This window comes from Macrosteles quadrilineatus, unplaced genomic scaffold (genome assembly GCF_028750875.1).
Source record: "Macrosteles quadrilineatus isolate MER2022 unplaced genomic scaffold, UCM_ALF_1.0 Scaffold_7__1_contigs__length_78375512, whole genome shotgun sequence".
NCBI lineage: Eukaryota > Metazoa > Arthropoda > Insecta > Hemiptera > Cicadellidae > Macrosteles > Macrosteles quadrilineatus.
In genome coordinates, this window is record NW_026542600.1 from 6150218 (window position 1) to 6169312 (window position 19095).

The window sequence follows — 19095 nt, forward strand, 5'->3', positions numbered from 1 at the left end:
GTGAATTATTAAGGTGTATTGCTTATTATTTCAGTATTAATTTATGTGTATGTTTATATACACATAAATTTATTTTAATAATAAAGCTATGTGCTATAATAAAAGTATAACACGTTTGATGTGTTTTAAACTGTTTAGTAAAACACATTCGATGTTACTAAAACTATATAAGAGTGTTAAAATGGCTCATTCTTTTGGTCTTTGTATGGGCTTAGTCAGAATTCAATTCAACCAATGAAATTGCTGTAATCATATCAATTAAACAGTAACCACTCGATGAACAATGACGTCAAACAAACAGCTGATCATTTTATTGAATAGTAATGTTAATAGTGTTATTAGGTTTGAATAGTTGTCATTGCTAGGCGAATAGGTGTTTTGAAACACACGAACAGTCCAAGTCCAAGTGTATATGATTGTGGCGACTAGCGCCACGTCTGGGGGAAGTGCCTGATCGAACATTGCAATTTTGTACTCTATAGGTGATTTAGCATTTCCTATTCGATAAATTATGCTATCCAATCAGTATACATTTGTTTAAGCGAATTTCCCTATAGGGAAGTAGCTATTACTTTTTTTTAGTAGCTATTACGATTTACTTTTTCGTTTTGATGTCCCCAGAGGCCAAAAACACGATTCGTTCAAACTTTTATATATGTATATACATATATATATATATATACACGTCCGTGAACGCGATAACTTGAGTAATTTTTGTCCGATTTTGATGAAATTTGGTTTAAAGGTGTAAGGGGGGATAAACTTATACGAGTTCGCGAACCAGCGTGATCGGACCATGGGAACGGGGTTTTATGGGAGCTTTTATGGGGTGAAAAAATGGGTTTTCTAATTTTTGACCCTCAAACCCAAAATTTCCCAATTTCTCTCTAGACCTGTTTAAAGAGCTTAAAAAGACAAATAATTTAGTATATCAAAGTGTTTTCCTACGGTTATTGGTAATGGAGAAAATTCAAAGAATTCAAGAGAATATTGTAAAATGCTGTAGTTTGCTTGTTTATGGATATATTTTGATCAAACTTGGCGAATTTATTTATTTTATACTAAGCTATTAATATTTTACCAAAAAATACACTTTATTAGTTTCCTTGCATCAGCAAACCTAGGTGCTCATGAAACCTAATGTTATTTAAATAGATTTAATTGAAAATCAATTCCGACAAATAGAAATTCGATTAGTCGGCAGGTTTGCTGCGGCTGGGGTGTTCTATTTATCAAAGGTTGGTTTCACGGGGATATTTAATGAAAATAACAATAATCCTTTGCTGAAGACTTTTCTATTTATTTTTGTTGCATGTCGAATGTTCAAATCGTATAAAATATATCAAAAATAATACGCGTTTATGATTAAGCATATTTAAGTTAAGCTCAGAATTAAGAGCCCGTGGCAGAAAATACAGTGCAACAGTAAGATTGCAACAATAAAACCTGTTGAATGCAACAAAATTTCAAACAAAACAGCTGATTTGATTTGCAAACAAAGCCTAATTATGTAAATACACATATAAACCTACTTATTAAAAGCCATAAACTCGGGTAAATTGAAAACACCCGCTATATACACTGCTGTCTAGAACCTTACAAGGTATAAACTTGAGAATTATTGTCCGTTTCGAGTAAGGTTATTAGATATTGTTTGTTTAGAGGCGGGATCAGAATAGAAAAATTACCTTAATGAAACACCGTGGTATCTGCCCCCACTTCTCCTCCCTCTGAAATATTTCATAATCGCTGGGAGCCCGAGGACAAATGTCCCCAAAATATTACTTAAGACCTCTATTTTTCGTTTTAATCACCAACGAAATCCTGTGTTTCTGGTTACACGGGTTAGAATTGTAAATTGTCCGAACTCAATAGATTTTTAAATACAAATTAATTTTATGATCCTACTGTCTTAATAGATTTTCGGTGGTTAAATATATTTAAAACAACTATTTTCAAAATTAAACTTATATAATTTGATATAACAAATTTTTTTATAATGTGATAAAGTGGCTAAAATAACATAAATGTATACACAAACAAATGAAAATATTTTAAAGATACATGAACAACACAAGCTGTTAGAAATTAAGTGATTTATCGATAGTCAAATCGAAAGATATTTCTGTTACGTGTTGATCGAATAATAGTTGAAACAGTTAGTCGGCGTGACTGGAGAAAAAAAACTAGTTGCAACGTGACAAGAGGAACAAACATCTGAGCGCAATAGAATTATCTAAACTCCAGAATCTGTAACTGGGCAACTGGACTCACTGAAAATAGATTTAAAGGTGACTCCAGGTTAATATGGCCTAAACCGATTATAAATAGCAGGTAAAATATATACCAGTCTTAAAGTTGAGTAAATTAACATGAAAAACTTTTTAACATCCAAAATATGTCGTATTTTGTTAGTATGTAAAAAATACCAAGATGTTACAAAAATTAAATTTCATATTCCATACTTGGTGCTTATAATAATCGGAATAGGTATACCGAAATTGTATTGCTTATAACGATGCCATTTTTAATGTCATTCTTTAATTAAGAATCATGTTAATTCGGATTTATTATATACCTAAAGTACACAGTTTATAACATTTAGTAATATCTTGGGTATCTCGGTATACTTTGGAACCAAACAGAAGTTTCTTATAGGCAAATTGGTTCCGTAATCTAATATATTGAATCCTTTAAAAAGTTTTATTTTGAAGAGAAATTAAAAATGTCAAGTTTTATCATTATATTTACTCACCACCGTAGGATAAATTGACCATTTTCAATAAAACGTATAATTTTGGTAAAATGTCCCTTGATTCCAGATGAGAAAGGTTGTATGTAGAATCATTCATATTGCCAAGATATACTACGCCGACCTCGTGGCTAATGGAATTCTATATGTTGTTTGGATGGAAACTGGTGTGGTGACCATTCTCTACAATGTAAACAATATTCCCGAATTAATTAATTTTTTTTCATCGTGTCTCATGTAAAAATGTATAGTGATAAATTGGCTTAATGGAAAACATGCCTTTTAACCTGATTGGCTGTCCAGTGTCCGTAGTCTCTAGCTAGGGATAGTTTTTCAAAGATAATGTAACATTAGATTTGTTAAGTTTACAAAAAATTTTGTAAATAATATACAAAATACACTAACGGAAAAACTCTCTCTAACTCAACGATCGGGAAAATCCGGAACAAATTTATTTCGATGAATTCTTAAAATGTTGCCCACCCATTTGTTCTGTTACTTATAAATGATTAATATTCATAGTACACGGAAAACACATGTTATCAATAATTTAATGTATAAATAAATCAGACCTGAAGTTTAATGTGGAAATGTGCATAATTTCTACAACATTATGAATTTGATTTCATGTGTGTCTGGTTTGCATTTAGAAGTATACATCTCGAGTAATATTTTCAATTTTGGCGTTATTATAAATAAATAATGTATATAGCATTTGAATTGTTCCTTTCTGTGAAATATAACGAGGTTAAAAATAATATCTAACTTATTTTGACTTAACTAAACCACATACGATATATATACCTAAAAAGAAAATACAAATGAAATAGGAATATTTGTGATTGAGAATTTAAAAAAAAGTTTTACGTTTTAATTTATAACATTTGCAAACGCATTTTCTCTACAACAGAGCATTTTCGACTGCGGAGTAGCAACAAAAACTAATTAATTCCACCCTTTAAACATAAAGCGTGATTTATTAAGAAAATGATTACCCTGATAACTTATCAGTTCAAAACTGTTAATCAATGGTGTATGTTAATGTTTGCACATTGCGTAAGTTTTGACCATTTGGTGCCGAACCTGTATACAAGCATAGCTAACAGAGTAATTTTCTCATCAATGTTTGAAGGCTATCATTAGCGGAATCATTCACTGCCAAATGACTCTTATTGACGTTCCATCATTATTTCTTGTGTTGGCACCACTGAACTATACGCTCCAACTTCCCCTCCATCCACCTCCTAAATAAGTGATTTTAATCCATGGTCCGTTCATGTATCAAAGGTCATTCATTATTTCTCCATATAGTGCTGTGTATTTGTTGTAAAGTATACAGATATATGTGATACATTGTTTACTAAACATTAATGTGATGCATTGGTTCTCTAAACATATAAATTTGATGCATCTGTACTCTAAAAATATAAATTTGATGCATTTGTACACTAAACATATAAATTTGATGTATCGGTCCTCTAAACATACAAAATGTGATGAATTGTTCATCTAAACATAAATGTGATACATTGTTCTCTAAACATATAAATTTGGTGCATTGGTACTCTAAACATACAAATTTGATGCATTGGTACTATAAACATATAAATGTGAAACATTGTTCCCTGAACATATAAATGTGATACATTGTTCTTTAAACATATAACTTTGATGCATTGATACTCTAAACATACAAATTTGATGCATTGGTACTATAAACATATAAATGTAAAACATTGTTCCCTGAACATATAAATGTGATACATTGTTCTTTAAACATATAACTTTGATGCATTGATACTCTAAACATACAAATTTGATGCATTGGTACTCTAAACATATAAATGTGATACATTATTCCCTAAACATATAAATGAGATACATTGTTCCCTAAACATATAAATGTGATACTTTGTTCTCTAAACATTTTAAATGTGATTTATTGTTCCCAATAAAATACTAATGTGATTTGTTTCTCTGAAAATGTTAGGACGATGCATTATTTCCATAAATGTATTTTGATTTTTATTCTGAATTATGAGCTGAGTACTGATTACAATAAAGTTGTGAATTAACGTATCAGAAAAGCTGCATGAATTCATCTTTGACTTACTATTATTTCATATTCCACCCCCTTTCATCTAATATACTAAGAAACTAAAAAAGGCACTCAAGAAGGTAAAACACATTGGTCCAAATCGACCCACTTTAAAAAAACCTGGTTTCTAAAGCAAAATAAATTTGAGCGTGGGATAGTACATTAAAAACCGAAGAAATTACAGTTTGTAGGTAAATTTTGCAAGAAACACACTCAGGTTGGCAAGCTTGCTCTTATGTTATCAGATTACATCAGTTTCAGCCACAATCGTACCAACCCATTAGGAAAAATATAACCTGCAAAGTTTCATGTTACTGGACGCTCCAGACTGGAGCGTTAGTGTTAGCATGCTTACTTCGGTTGTATATAAAAATAACCAAAACAATAATAAAAGGGAAAAAATACAATAGCACTTGTCTCCTGGTTTTGCCGAAGAAAATAGTCTTGATTAATAAAGTATTATATGTTAACTAAGATTCTTTTATGGTTGATATGCACATTGTATTCTTCTCACCTATGTAGAAATTTAGATAGTTTGAAATGTAATAATACAGCAATTTTAAATTTATCATTGTGTTGGTGGAGTAACACATGTTACAGCTGGACAATGGGAACAGCTGTTTGTATATAATAGCATAACAAGGCGGAAGCCATTTTTGACGCTAATTTATAAAGTGAAACAAACAACGATGTTTACGTTTTGTGAGTTAAAACCTTAAAAAATACACAGTATTACGAAAAATATAGTTTAGGAGACAGGTTTTTTTCTATACTCACTCACTGCTTTACCTCGGTTTCGATTCGGTTTTTAAACTAGAGCTTTCAATCAAACGAAGCTCTCTAGGTCCTCTTGATGCAATACATGTTTAGACTACTGTAAATTATACATTCTCTAACTACGAATCAAAATTCTTTTCTTTTAATTTATAAGTGATTTAGGGTACCCATTTGGAATTGGCTCAATACAGTTTGTGACTTTAACTACTTGTTATTTAAAATTCAATTTTCTAATTCGTGTACAAATAAATTACCGTTGTTTCTTACAAGAAAAAACAGTGTACGAAAGGTTGTTACATTATAAATTATGTAATTCTTCAATTTTGAGCAGTAAAAGTCTACATTGATTTATTTACAAGCAGTGTTTATATTGACATTAACATATGAAAGTTGCAGATATATTTCAATGTTTTGATAGTTCTCCTAGATCAAGTTGAAACCTTCGCAAAATAACGGTTACGTATGAACGATAAAGGTTTATACCACTAAATAACTATTTATAAATATTAATGGATCAATAGTTTCATAAAGTAGATAGTGTGCAATATCACTATGAATTTAATTTTAAAATTCTGTAAACGAACAAACATAAACTAGATTAGTCTTTCACAACACAGTTTTAGGTTAATTAGTACTCAAGAACTGTTGTAATTCTGGTAATTTTAAATAATTGGTTCGTATCTCTATTGCAAATGTTTAAAAGTTGCTGGCAAACCGTTTGAATGTCGGAAACCGAATTAATTATCCAACATTTGTTTCAAACTCAATAAGTAACTTCACACCTCTGCTGCAACTATTGTGAAGTTACAATTTGTATGTAAGTAAAAAATAAGGTTTTTGGAAAATTTCGGTGTTTGTTTTTTGTTTTTAGATGAGCATGGAAACATGACATTTTGTTTTGTTCTATGTAAGATCCGTTTTAATATGTTTCCTAACATATTCTGTGTATTGTTAATCATTGTGTAGTAATAAAATATCTGGCCATCGCCAGGTCCATTCGGTGTCTCCCATACACAACATACAAAATATACCAAAATATCTTCTTATAAAGTCTTGGTGAAATTAAATAAATAGTAAAATAATTAGATGAGAAATGAAGAAACGACAAAATTACGAAATTATGAAACTATGACAAAACACTAATCTAATAATCAAATACTGGAATACTTATTATTGTAATTTTATTATCTTCAGTTGTGTTTACAGCTATTCAATTAGTCTGTTGGTACTCCCTGACAGAGGTTTTGTTTTTGTTTTATAGGTACTTTGCTATGAAGCTGATCTGTTTTTACAGGTATAACACATTGCCCCACACATACTTTGCTTATTAAGGGAACTACCCGAATATGAAGGTTTATGTGTATTGTTAATTTGTACTTTGGAATATATTATTTTTATTTCGATATTATAGCACTACTTTTATTGAAAAACGCTATTTTCATGGTAGATTTTGATTAAATGGTGCATTCGTTGTAATATTTCATAGATCATGTGGATAATCAATGTATTTGTACTCACCTCCCCAGCATGAGTGACCGTAGCTCAAACACGAGCCTGGAAACAAAATATCATCTGAGTAAACAAACAAAATATCTTCTCAGTAAACAAACAAAATATCTTCTCAGTAAACAAACAAAATATCTTCTCAATAAAGAAACAAAATATCTTCTCAATACAGAAACAACATATAATCTTAGTAAACAAACAAAATATCATCTCAGTAAACAAACTAACTATCTTCTCAATACTGAAAACCACATATAATCTTAGTAAACTAACAAAATATCTTTTTAATAAAGAAACAAAATATTATCTCAGTAAACAAACAAAATATCTTCTCAGTAAACAAAAAAAATATCTTCTCCATAAATAAACAAAATATAATCTGAGTAAACAAACAAAATATCATCTCAGTAAACAAACAAAATATCATCTCAGTAAACAAACAAAATATCTTCTCAGTAAACAAACAAACTATCTTCTCAATACAGAAACAACATATAATCTTAGTAAACAAACAAAATATCATCTCAGTAAACAAACAAAATATCATCTCAGTAAACAAACAAAATATCTTCTCAACAAAGAAACAAAATATCATCTCAGTAAACAAACAAAATATCTTCTCAATAAAGAAACAAAATATCATCTCAGTAAACAAACAAAATATCATCTTCCTAAACAAATCAAACATCATCTCTGTAAACAAACAAAATATCATCTTACTAAACAAATAAAACATCATCTCAGTAAACAAACAAAATATCTTCTCAATAAAGAAACAAAATATCATCTCAGTAAACAAACAAAATATCATCTCAGTAAACAAACAAAATATCTTCTCAATAAATAAACAAAATATAATCTTAGTAAACAAACGAAATATCTTTTCAATAAACAAACAAAATATAATATAAGTAAACAAACAAAATACAGTGTGACAATGACAAATATACAATGTTGGAAATAAAACAAAGTGTGAAAAATACATAAGACAAAATTTGAAATGTAACATTATGAACAAAATAGGGCACAAATACACAAACTAAGGTGAAAATAAAGAAAATGCCGCATACAAAGTAATATGAAGAAACAGTTACACATTACTGCCTTGATATTACATATGGTTTCTGTAAAACCCTTACCAAAACTAAGAACAAAGAATTGGTCACAATTTTCCAGTACCACTACCATAACTTTGTTACGTCTACCATTATCATTGTAATGTATCATCATTCAGTTACAATTTTTTTATCACAAACATGAGATGGTTACCATTTCTCCATTACCATTACTACCAATAGATATAATGATATTTATAATTACAACACTACCCATCACCATGAATCATGGTTTTACCATTTTACCATAGGTGTAAAATCTTATTTCCGTTTCAGAAGGGACACACTTTCAGACACGCACTCAATTCATTGCCTACATAAACCTTATCTGTCTTCAAGATTCGGTTTGTACAAGAGCAAATCCCTGTTTTCACAAGGGTCTTTTTATGGAGGCCTTTGCCTTTAACAGTTATTCTGAAATATAGACTGCAGCGTAATAATATCTATGACGAGGTAAAAAATGCTACACAATTTTCCAGGAATAGTATTTATGGAGCGGGAAATTATGAGTCACTGCCTTCTCTAGATAATTGGATCAACAGAAAAGTTAGGTTCAAGACAATTGGACGCATAGATAGAAGGCATTGCAGATAATATGGATTTGATCCTGGAACCTCTAGACGTCTCGGGATCGAACCCCTTTAAATTTTAAATACAAGGAAATATTTTATCACAATATTTGCAGAAACACAACTATTTTGGTAGCTTGATGAAAAACATATGTAGTTCATTAGAAAAGTTTGTTAACAATCCTTCTTCATTACTAATATATATATATATTTATAAATCTATCTATCAGGAAATATAAGGAAATTTACCTGTTCACTTTTTCTTTTCATGTTTTCTCCATGTGTGTGTTTGTATTCAAGACATTTAACAAAATCTCTATCGTATAACAACAATAATGTATATTTTGTTACGTATAATCTAAATAAAAAAATAAAAGCTTTTAAGTAATCTGATCAACATTTGTACAGCTAAAGAGCTAGCAGGAGTATGAGCTTTATCAAGAGGCTTCCAAACGATTTTGTAGACGACTAAGAGTTTTCTGAAATGGACAATATAAATGAGTTGGTTTAAACATATATACTCAGCATTCCAGATTTAAATAGTCTTTCATCATTTAAATGCTAATATCATGCATGCTTTAAGCAATCGAAAGAAGTCAATTAGCTTTAGAAACTTTAGAAGTCAATTTTTAATTTGAAGTATTTGATGATAAAACAGCATTTTATAGATACGGAGTTTGATACAGAAAATTGTAATATATTTGGGAGTTAACTCATTAAAACGATCACGCAAAAATATCAAGAGTTTACCTTGAAAAAAAGATACAATATTTTAGGCTTGATGTGAGCTTTTAACTCTTGTAATGTATTGAAGCAATGTTTACGAAAATATTAGTAAAACACAATCTTCTACTATAGCATCAAAGAAAAGAACTAATAACTAAGTAAACTTAATTTGTATGAAATTGTATTAAGTCTTTTATAAGATCAAAGAAGTATAACACTATTAGAAGATTAAAATAAATAACTTATTTTAATATAACAATTACTTATAAGCTATGAAAATTAAGGGAGAAATCAATGATTGAAATTCGCTTAACAGTTAGATCTTAACTCTGCGTTTAATATGGCAAAACTATTGATCCAAGCTGCTGGATTAACATCATGTCGTTTGGTTCCATTTTGGTAAAGTAAATTTAAAAAACCTTCTTTAGTCAACTAGTCGAAATATATGTTGTTTACAAGCTCTGCTTTTCGCAACACAACAATGAAATTCGCATGCAAATAGTAAGACTTGTCTTTGGAGCTACACCTTCTCAAACTTTAGTTGAAAACAATATTTCCTGTCTCATTTACATTTTTAAAGGGAACTAAAATGAATGAGCGAAAGCTGAGAGAGAGCGCTTATCAAGAGATAAGAAAGCGTAAGGTGAATTTAAGTACTAAATCAAAGTACTACATCGGTCACACTGGAAGATCCTCTAAACAAAGAGTTAAAGAACATATACCTAAAAGATCACAACACCAGCAATCCAGTTATGCAGAAAATTTAATATCGGAATCACACATCTCGAAATAGTTGAAGTATTACTAAACAGTTTTAAGCTTGATGTTAAAGAAGGATTCACAAAGCTAAAAAACTCGATCCTTTGAATGATCAGACTTCTTTCCAGCCAATTATTATAATGAATACATATATTGACAAGTTACAAATCAAAGAAGGATAAAATAAGAAGAACAAAACAAAGTGAAATACAGTTGGCATTGGAAAGAAGAAGAAACATGATGATTCAGTCAGTTTTATTTAGTCAGTGACAGTGATAATGCAGTGTTGGAAGGTCTGTACAGTTTTTAATTGGTTTTATCAATTTTTATTCCATTTTAACTATTTTATCAACATGACAAGTGTTAAAAATTGTGATTGTTTCAGTTTTTTTTACACAATATTGATTTAACACAATGAGTTAATACTTTGATGATGTGGTTGCATGCAAAATGGCCTAATGAAGTTCTATGGAACGAAACTAGTCGTCACACCAACAATTGTGGTTGGATAAGGTAATCGCTTTAATTTATCAACCCTAAATCACGGTCTGCTCCCACTCTCCCACTTTAAACTATTGTCTAAATAGTAGTTATCCTACAAGTGCCACTAGAGATCGTAGGATCCTAAGCTGAGCCGAGTAGACCCGACGATATCCGAATGATTCCGACTAGCAAGAATATTACAGGGTGTCCAAAAAAAATGAACAGCTTTGGAGCCTAATAAAATCTATTTAGAAATCCAAAGATAATTTTTGAAATCACCATATGATAGAGGAATTCATAAAGTTTTTTCTAACAAGATTTGCATGTATCAGCTGATTTATTGTTGCAAAGCTATAAAACTTCAAAATATAACCTGCAATAAGTCAAACATCAAATCATGAACGTGCAAGAGAAAGCTCAGTGTGTTGAATGGTACATTGAAACAAAAACATTCGTCTGGGGTTTTGTCAAAGACCAAGTTTACAAGTCATATTCTCCAATTTTCAGGAATTGAGACCGAGAATACATGCAGCCTCAGCATCATCACTGATGAAATGCGACATGGAGTGTGGTCAGAGTTAGATAACCGCATGACTGTCTCTTTGCCAACAATGGAAGCCATGTTATTTTTTTAAAGTTAAACTTATATCCAGACTTAAGAATATGTGTGTTACTTTACATTTATTAAAATTCGTATAAGCCTGTTAGCCTATTAAAATATTTTCACTGCAAAACAGTTGTTCAGTTTTTTTGGGACACCGTAGTGAAGTTCCAGCTGAATGAAACCCTACAGATGTTTTAGGACTATGTCCTCTTCAGCCCTGTTATTCAGCTGTTTGTAGAAAATAGAAATCTTAAGTTATTGTTTAAATCGATTGTTTGGGTCTTCAATTACTCAAAATATCATCTTACTTAAATGGTGGTATTGGTGTTGTATTGTGATTTAAGTGTTTGTTATATGAGATTAAAGTACGTTAGTGTCATGTAAATGAGTTGTAGAATGGACGGATAGGTAAATTATATAGACAACTAGAATTAGATCTCAGATTCATACATCACTGACAAAACAGAGTGTATTTTAAGGGAGAGATCAGTGAAGGGTGAGATTTAAATGGATGAGATGATGGCTTTGTTACTATCCAGCTGATCAGCTGATCTCTAAGTCAGGAAAATTTACTAAAACCCAAAGATCAAATTCACCTGGTCCAGTTTCGAACATTAAAAATAATCCGTCTTTTCTCACGGTTGAAAGGGTAATATCTTTACCAGACGATTAACATTTCCACAGAGTTGCATTTATAAAGTATCTGTGTTTCTAAAAAATTAAAACAATTTATTTTATCTCAACAATTAGTTAAATCGGTAATGTAATTTTTGTTACATACATATCGTTAAATTATTTTACTTTAATTATTTACAGTTTTTCAACCTGAGCACAACCTCTTATTTGTCAGCTGGGTTCAAAGAAACCTCTTACCTTGTGCATTGTTGGCGGGGTTAAAAGTTAGGAATTTCCAATCGCAGAGCTTCCAAACCTCTTTCTAAAGGACGTTTTTCTTAAACTGTTTCATTTTCTTAGTACTCCCACGTAAGATTTTTTTCGTCAAAAAAATTTCTGCTATTTAAATAACCAGTAAACTATTAGTAATTGCTTCAAAATACATTATATAGCTATACGAATAAGTTATTTTCAAACATTAAATAAATTATGAATTAAAATTGACTTATACACCTCATTTACTATGTATGTAACATGTGTGTAACAACTAGTATAAAAACTATTGATTTTTTATTGTTCTTCAGTAATTTGAATATAATTTTTTAATTGATGTACATTTATTGTTCAATATTCAGTTAAATAAAATTTGGCAATGAGTAAATAAGGTCAAGACAGTGTTAAATAGTTACTTAGTACGTAATACAACTATTTTTCTCTGTACGATGTTGGTTTCTGGATTAGTTATAAGTAGCCTATATGAGGCATCAGCCATCTTTCTAGTCCTTTTCAACAAGTTAACTTCCATCCTTTGATTTTGATGAATAAAAGTCTGTGAATAATAGATAACATATCGTCACTACAATGTATTTCTTTTTATTGTCTGGTAGTTTTAACATAGCTAAAATAGTAACCCCTTAATTGGTATTTAGACTTGAAATGTAAAACTGAAGTAGTGATTTTTGGAGTAGCTTTTGCATCTAACGTTCTTCAAACAGCTGTTTTGGAAGCAAAAGTACAAAGGTAACCTATGTAAATATGTTCTGTTTTGTTAATTATATTAACTTGAGTCCGCGGCGAACGTTGTCTCTTTAGTGATAAAATATTCCGCTGAAAAGTAAAAATATAGTTCTAAATTAATTAAATAATTTTTATTGACAAACAAAGTGAGAACATGATTTGTTATGTAATATTTTAATAATTCATATATAAATCCAAACAAATATACGGTAACTACATTAAGCAACCGTATAGTATATTGTGTATGTTAGCAATACAATAATAAAGTTATAGTGCACTAATAGTCACTAAGAGAGGGTGCTGAGCTGCAAGTATATCATTTGAGTCGCGTATCTCCTTAAACCTGTTACAGAAGAAAAAGACCAGACGCTGGCAGTTATACTTGAACCGAGCAACTTCTCGACGCCTTATATCTATTATGTAAGTTATAAAATAACTTTTGACCAAAAACTTCATTTGTTGTATTAAAGGTTTAATTTATTACATTTAGTACGTGTATAACTTATAACACGTGTATAAATTATAAATATTTATAGTTTATATTAAAACGATTTTAGCTTAGTTGTGTCACTCATCTATCTTTCAGGTCACCAGTTCAATCCTGAGAAAAGACAGATACTTTCATGATTAGAAACTGGACCCAGCTGTCCTTTAATACATTGTTTCGGCCAAGGCAAGGGATGTTCTTGGTCAGTAAAAAGCCACAAAAGATATCTCACTTCATTTTCAAATTGTCAATCAGTCATATTTGGATTGAAGTACGCCCAGTAGATTTCTTATTTAATTACACTTTCCTAGAAGTTAAGCACATGGTGATAAACTATTATTATATACTTTGATGTAAAAAAATTAATGTTTGTTTTAGGACTAAACTAAAATTAAAAGAACAATTATTGTTTAAACCCAGGGTTTCGAAGTATAGAAACAATAGTTGATAAAAAACCATATATATTTCCGTAAATTTAATAACACGTACAATGCTGATCAAGAAGTTATTTAATTTCCATTTGTCTGATTGGATTTACAATAAAATATCTCCTTAAAATATTTATATATTTATTCCCCATCTAAATAGCATTAGTTTAACGAGTACTTAGGTTTGCTGCAACAGGGAAGGTAATAAAATGTTTTATTGTGAAATGGTACTAGTGCATTTTTAAAATTTGATCAAAATATGTTCATAAACAGGAAAAACTACAACTGTTCATTTATTCTCCATAAGAATAATGTAGGAATTTTAAAATTACAATACTTTGTAATTTACTCTGGAACCGTTTGACACATGATAACATTTCAACATACTACATTATTTGTTTTTTTAACCTCTACAAAATGGTTTTAAAAGAAATTTCAAAATATTATGTTTATAGGGTAAAAAATGGGAAACCCCCATTTTTACCCCATAAACCCTCCATAAACCCCTGTAGTCCGATCATGCTGGTTCGCGTAGGTTACACTTTTGTACCAAATTTCATCAAAATCGGATATTTTTTGCTCGAGTTATTGTGCTAACGGACACATATATAAATATATAAATATTTATATATGAATTTGAACGGATGGTGTTTTTTGGCCTCTAGGGACTTCAAAACGAAAAAGTAAATCGGCCCTGGGTCCAGGTCTTACCATGAGACCTACGGTAATAGCTTATTCCCTATATGGGAAATTCGCCAAAACGAAAACAAACTAAACTGATATCATCGTAAAGAGGACCTTTGATTATTACGGCAGAAAATTAAATGTTATTAAGAGCTATGTAACGCTCGTTAGCGTTACGATTGTTATACGACTGTTTTGGGCGCCCTCATTGTTAATGAGTCGAATTCATTGATAGGAGGTAAAAATAATCGCGTCAATAGTTTGTTGATACTTTCGGTTCGTTTTAGGTTGTCCATTGTTCAGTTATATAGCACATTTGTGTATTAGCGAATTCCCAATAGGGAAGAGGATATTACGGTAGGTGGCACGGTAAGATCTTGACCTGGGACCAATTTACTTGTTCATTTTGATATCCTAGAGAACAAAACCAGTAGTCGTTCACACTAGTCCAAGTTTGACTTAATTTTGCATGGATATGTGGATTGATAATCTTTAATGAGTTCACGAAGCAGCAAGATCGGATCATGCATAAAAACAGAGCGTTATGGGATTATTAAGTATAAAAAATAGTTTTCTTCTTAGTTTTTAGCCCTAAAACATAGAAATACCTATTTTTGTTTCAATTGTCTTATTGAGCACAGAATCTAAACAATGTTGTAGGCCTATATTGAAACATTGCATTACAATTAAAGGTTACCTAGTAGCCTACATATGAATGGAGAAGCCTATTGAGAAAAAGACAACTGTAGAAGTTTGCTTGTTTATGAATTTATTTCCATCAAATTTCTTCATTCAAACATATCTTATCAAAATCACTTTTCCCCTTTCCAGTGCAGCAAACCTAAGTACTTAAATCTAATGGGATTATTTTCTTTTGACGACCGTCATAAACTATTAGATTTTAGGAAAATATCATTTTATTTTATTTCATTGTTAAAATAGGAATATATATGACTTGTTCATGAAAATATGAGTTAAAACCCAGTCTGACAAATTGAAATTCTCTTGCTGTGCAGGTTTGTATTGTTAGAATATAAAATACATGATTAGAAAAAATAAACGAAGATGACTTTTACATAGAGTTAGATAAGGTGATGAAAAAAATGCTTACTTATATACGTATACATTACTTTATTTAAGGCCTCAGAAAAATGTATCTAAATATAAATATGCGAGTTATCCTGGTGGTTCTTTGGCCTTTTCTCATAACCTTGAATCAAAATCACGCGAAATTTTGTAATTGGAGAAAGGTCAAGGCCAATTGATATGGAAGTGGAATTTTTTAAACGGTTCAAAGAACAAGAGCTATTTAGAGTGTTTCTTCAATATAAATAAGATTCTTCAAAAGTCAGCCAAATATACTTTTGACACATTACACTCCTACTGTTTCGTCTCCTTCTCAATTTGGCCAGGTCCAACTGAAGCAGTGTCTTCAGCAAAGTTTGAGATTTTTTTTTCACAGGTAATATACAGTGGATGCAATATATAGAACGATGCAAAAGTGTTCATCATACAACTAAAATGTGTTGCGTTATACTTTTGTAAAGATTAAATGTTATGCAAAGTTTTTAATTTCCGTGTGCAGAATTACACATTTATTTATGTTTTATGGACATAAATATAATATGAATATAAATAATAATTTTATGAATATACAGTAGTTCTTTGTATTCTTAGCAAAACTTTATTTGAAAATCCATTGTGATTATTCAATGCTTTAAACACATTAACTTCAAATATTATTAGAATTCATGATGTAGCCCCTGAACTGTTTAGACAAGTTTAAGGTACATACCTTTAAGTCAACTGTTCAAAATATTGAAGTCAAACTCACAACATGTTTTACCTATTCAATCCAGGCATCGTCTGGTGATCTTCTAACAAGAATGCTTCATCCATTATAGAGTAGTAAAAAAACATATAAATAAAACAAAAGACATAACGTACGAAAAAAACATTTAACATTCAAAATAGGCCTAATATTAACCGGTAGATTATTAGTATTAAATTCCATCTAGTGACGTCATTCTTTTATGTTTTGATCCATTCCGTATCTGTTCTAGTATCCTTGGATGATGTCATTGTTGCGACGTTCCGCGATCCCAATGATTAACATGTCACAACCATAAAACACAATTCGCAACTTGCAACAATGCTGGTCAACAGCTGATGTTAAATATTATCAAGAGTTTGTTAATAAAGATTGTTCGTCTGTATGGAAATGTTACTTAAGTAAACTAAGGATGAAAGGGAACGTCTGCCGAAGAAAAATTGGCTTTACAACTAACTTAATTAAACATGGCAAAATTGAAAATGATGATTAACACGTAAAACAAAGATAGTATATGTTTTATTAATTAGATTTCCAAATGAACTGTTATATTTTAACATGTTGGTTTTATTTAGACTTTTCTAAATGTGATTCAGTCAAACTAACCTCTTCACACTTGTTTTTATACAGGGTGTGATATGAGTCCAGACCATAGACAATAGACCATAATCTGTGATCCAGACGCAACTGCCTGATGATGACTATACAGGGTTATTAATATAAGTGTGCCAGCCGTTTTATTCGAAAACTATAAGAGATATCAAAAAAAGTTAAACGTTAAGTGCCATCATTACCTTTGAAACGGTTAGGTTTATGAAAAACATAATTACATTTTCTACCGGAATACATCATAAATTACAGGGTGTTCCATAAGAAAAATCAATGTTGGCAGTCATATTGGAAAAATGGCGGCTAAAATAATTTTTTCGGGTTGACTAAAATTTGTTAAAATAAAAAATCCAAGGAATTTACTATTTAACTTTTTTTGATATCTCTTATAGTTTTCGAATAAAACGGCTGGCACACTTATATCAATCACCCTGTATATAGGAGCCGAAACTAGCTGAAACTGCAATTTAATGGACTGCTTAATAGCAGGTATTCAACCCTTTAAATAATATTTGAAAATCCTGAGGCTAACATCTTCAATGAAAATACACAGATGGACTTATCAGATCACCACAAGAATACTTGTATCACCACTTTTGTTATTTTTACAGAAGGTGAAGGTGGTCGGAGGTATCAATCTCGCAACGCGTGGACATGAGGGATGAGCTGTATTGATGTAGGGGTCTAGCTGTCTCAGGGGACATTTATCTAAACTCAAAACACTCCAACCGTAAAACGTCTACAGAGTATCTATTATGTTAGTGAATTCCCCATATAGGGAATAAGCTATTACCGTAGGTATCGTGGTTATACCTAGACTCGGGACCGAATTACTTTTTCATTTCGATGTTTCCAAAAGACTAAAACACCGTCTGCTGAAATTCGTTTATAATTTAGTTAACACGATAGTTCGAGTAAAAATTATATGATTTAATTAAATTTGGTACAAACGTGTAAAACCTTATTCGAACGAGTCACTAACAAGCATGATCGGACTATGGGAATGGGATTTTATGGGGAAAAATTTGGGGGTTTCAATCTTTGGCCCCTAAAATATAATTTGATATCTTATCCCAAAGAATTTTGTGAATTTTAAAAATCCAAATACTTTAGTAAATTGAAGCTTTGTTGTATGCCAAATAATACATGTTTATTTAAAATTCTCATGTTATTCATTTGGAAACTAAAATTAACTGTTGTATTTTATTTTTTAGGGATATATTTTGATCATATTTGGCAAAGTTGTTAGTTTCATCATAATCTGTAAATAAAAACTCCACTTTGTTACCTTCCCTGAAGCAGCAAGCCTAAGTCCTCATTAAACTTGATGTTACTTTAATAGGAAATAAATCCGACACGTTGAAACAAAATAATCAAATAAAAACCAATCAGGAAAATATAATTTTGCTTAGTCTGCAGGTTTGCAGTGACGAGGGTATTATTTTTTCTCACGTACCACTTAAATTGCATTTATAGTACCATATAAAACAAGGTGCAATATCTTAGTATTTTATATGAACATAAGTCTTTAGCCTCTGGGGTTATCAAAATGAAAAAGTAAATCGGTCCTGGGTCTAGGTCTTATGAGACCTACGGTAATAACTTATTCATTATATAAAAAATTCGCTTAAGTGTTCACATCTGTAAGCAGAAGGACAAAAATGAAGCACTTTTCAATGATGCTTCGATTTAGTAAATGGTTTATAAATATTAAACTCGTAGTGTATAGTGCCTTTTAAGTAAAAGTTTTAGATACACAGGTTTATAATGAGTATTTAAAACCAAAATCCATTGCTGTACTGAAAATATACGTATTGATTTTGCTATGTAAATTAAATAACGAAACGCCAAGTTTAGTAAATCACAATAAGAGTTCACAATTCATGACGAGTGAATAACATTGTTATGTTTGGCTGTGGGCAATCGTTACAAAACATTCTGCGAATCTTAATATTTTAACTCTACTTATTGTGGGTCACAATATCTTTATACAGAGTAAAATAATCAATAATACGCTTCTGCGAAGTGGAAAATT

The 19095-nt window shown here is 30.5% G+C and overlaps 1 protein-coding gene across 1 annotated transcript in view; it reads right to left on the reverse strand.

Moving 5' to 3' along the window:
* The window catches only part of LOC128999159 (uncharacterized), a 67769-nt gene that overhangs the window by 3172 nt on the left and 45502 nt on the right, over positions 1-19095 (reverse strand). Inside the window, exon 2 of the mRNA XM_054425537.1 lies at positions 7146-7181. Coding sequence (XP_054281512.1) covers positions 7146-7181 — 36 coding nt within the window. The remainder of the gene's footprint in view (positions 1-7145; positions 7182-19095) is intronic.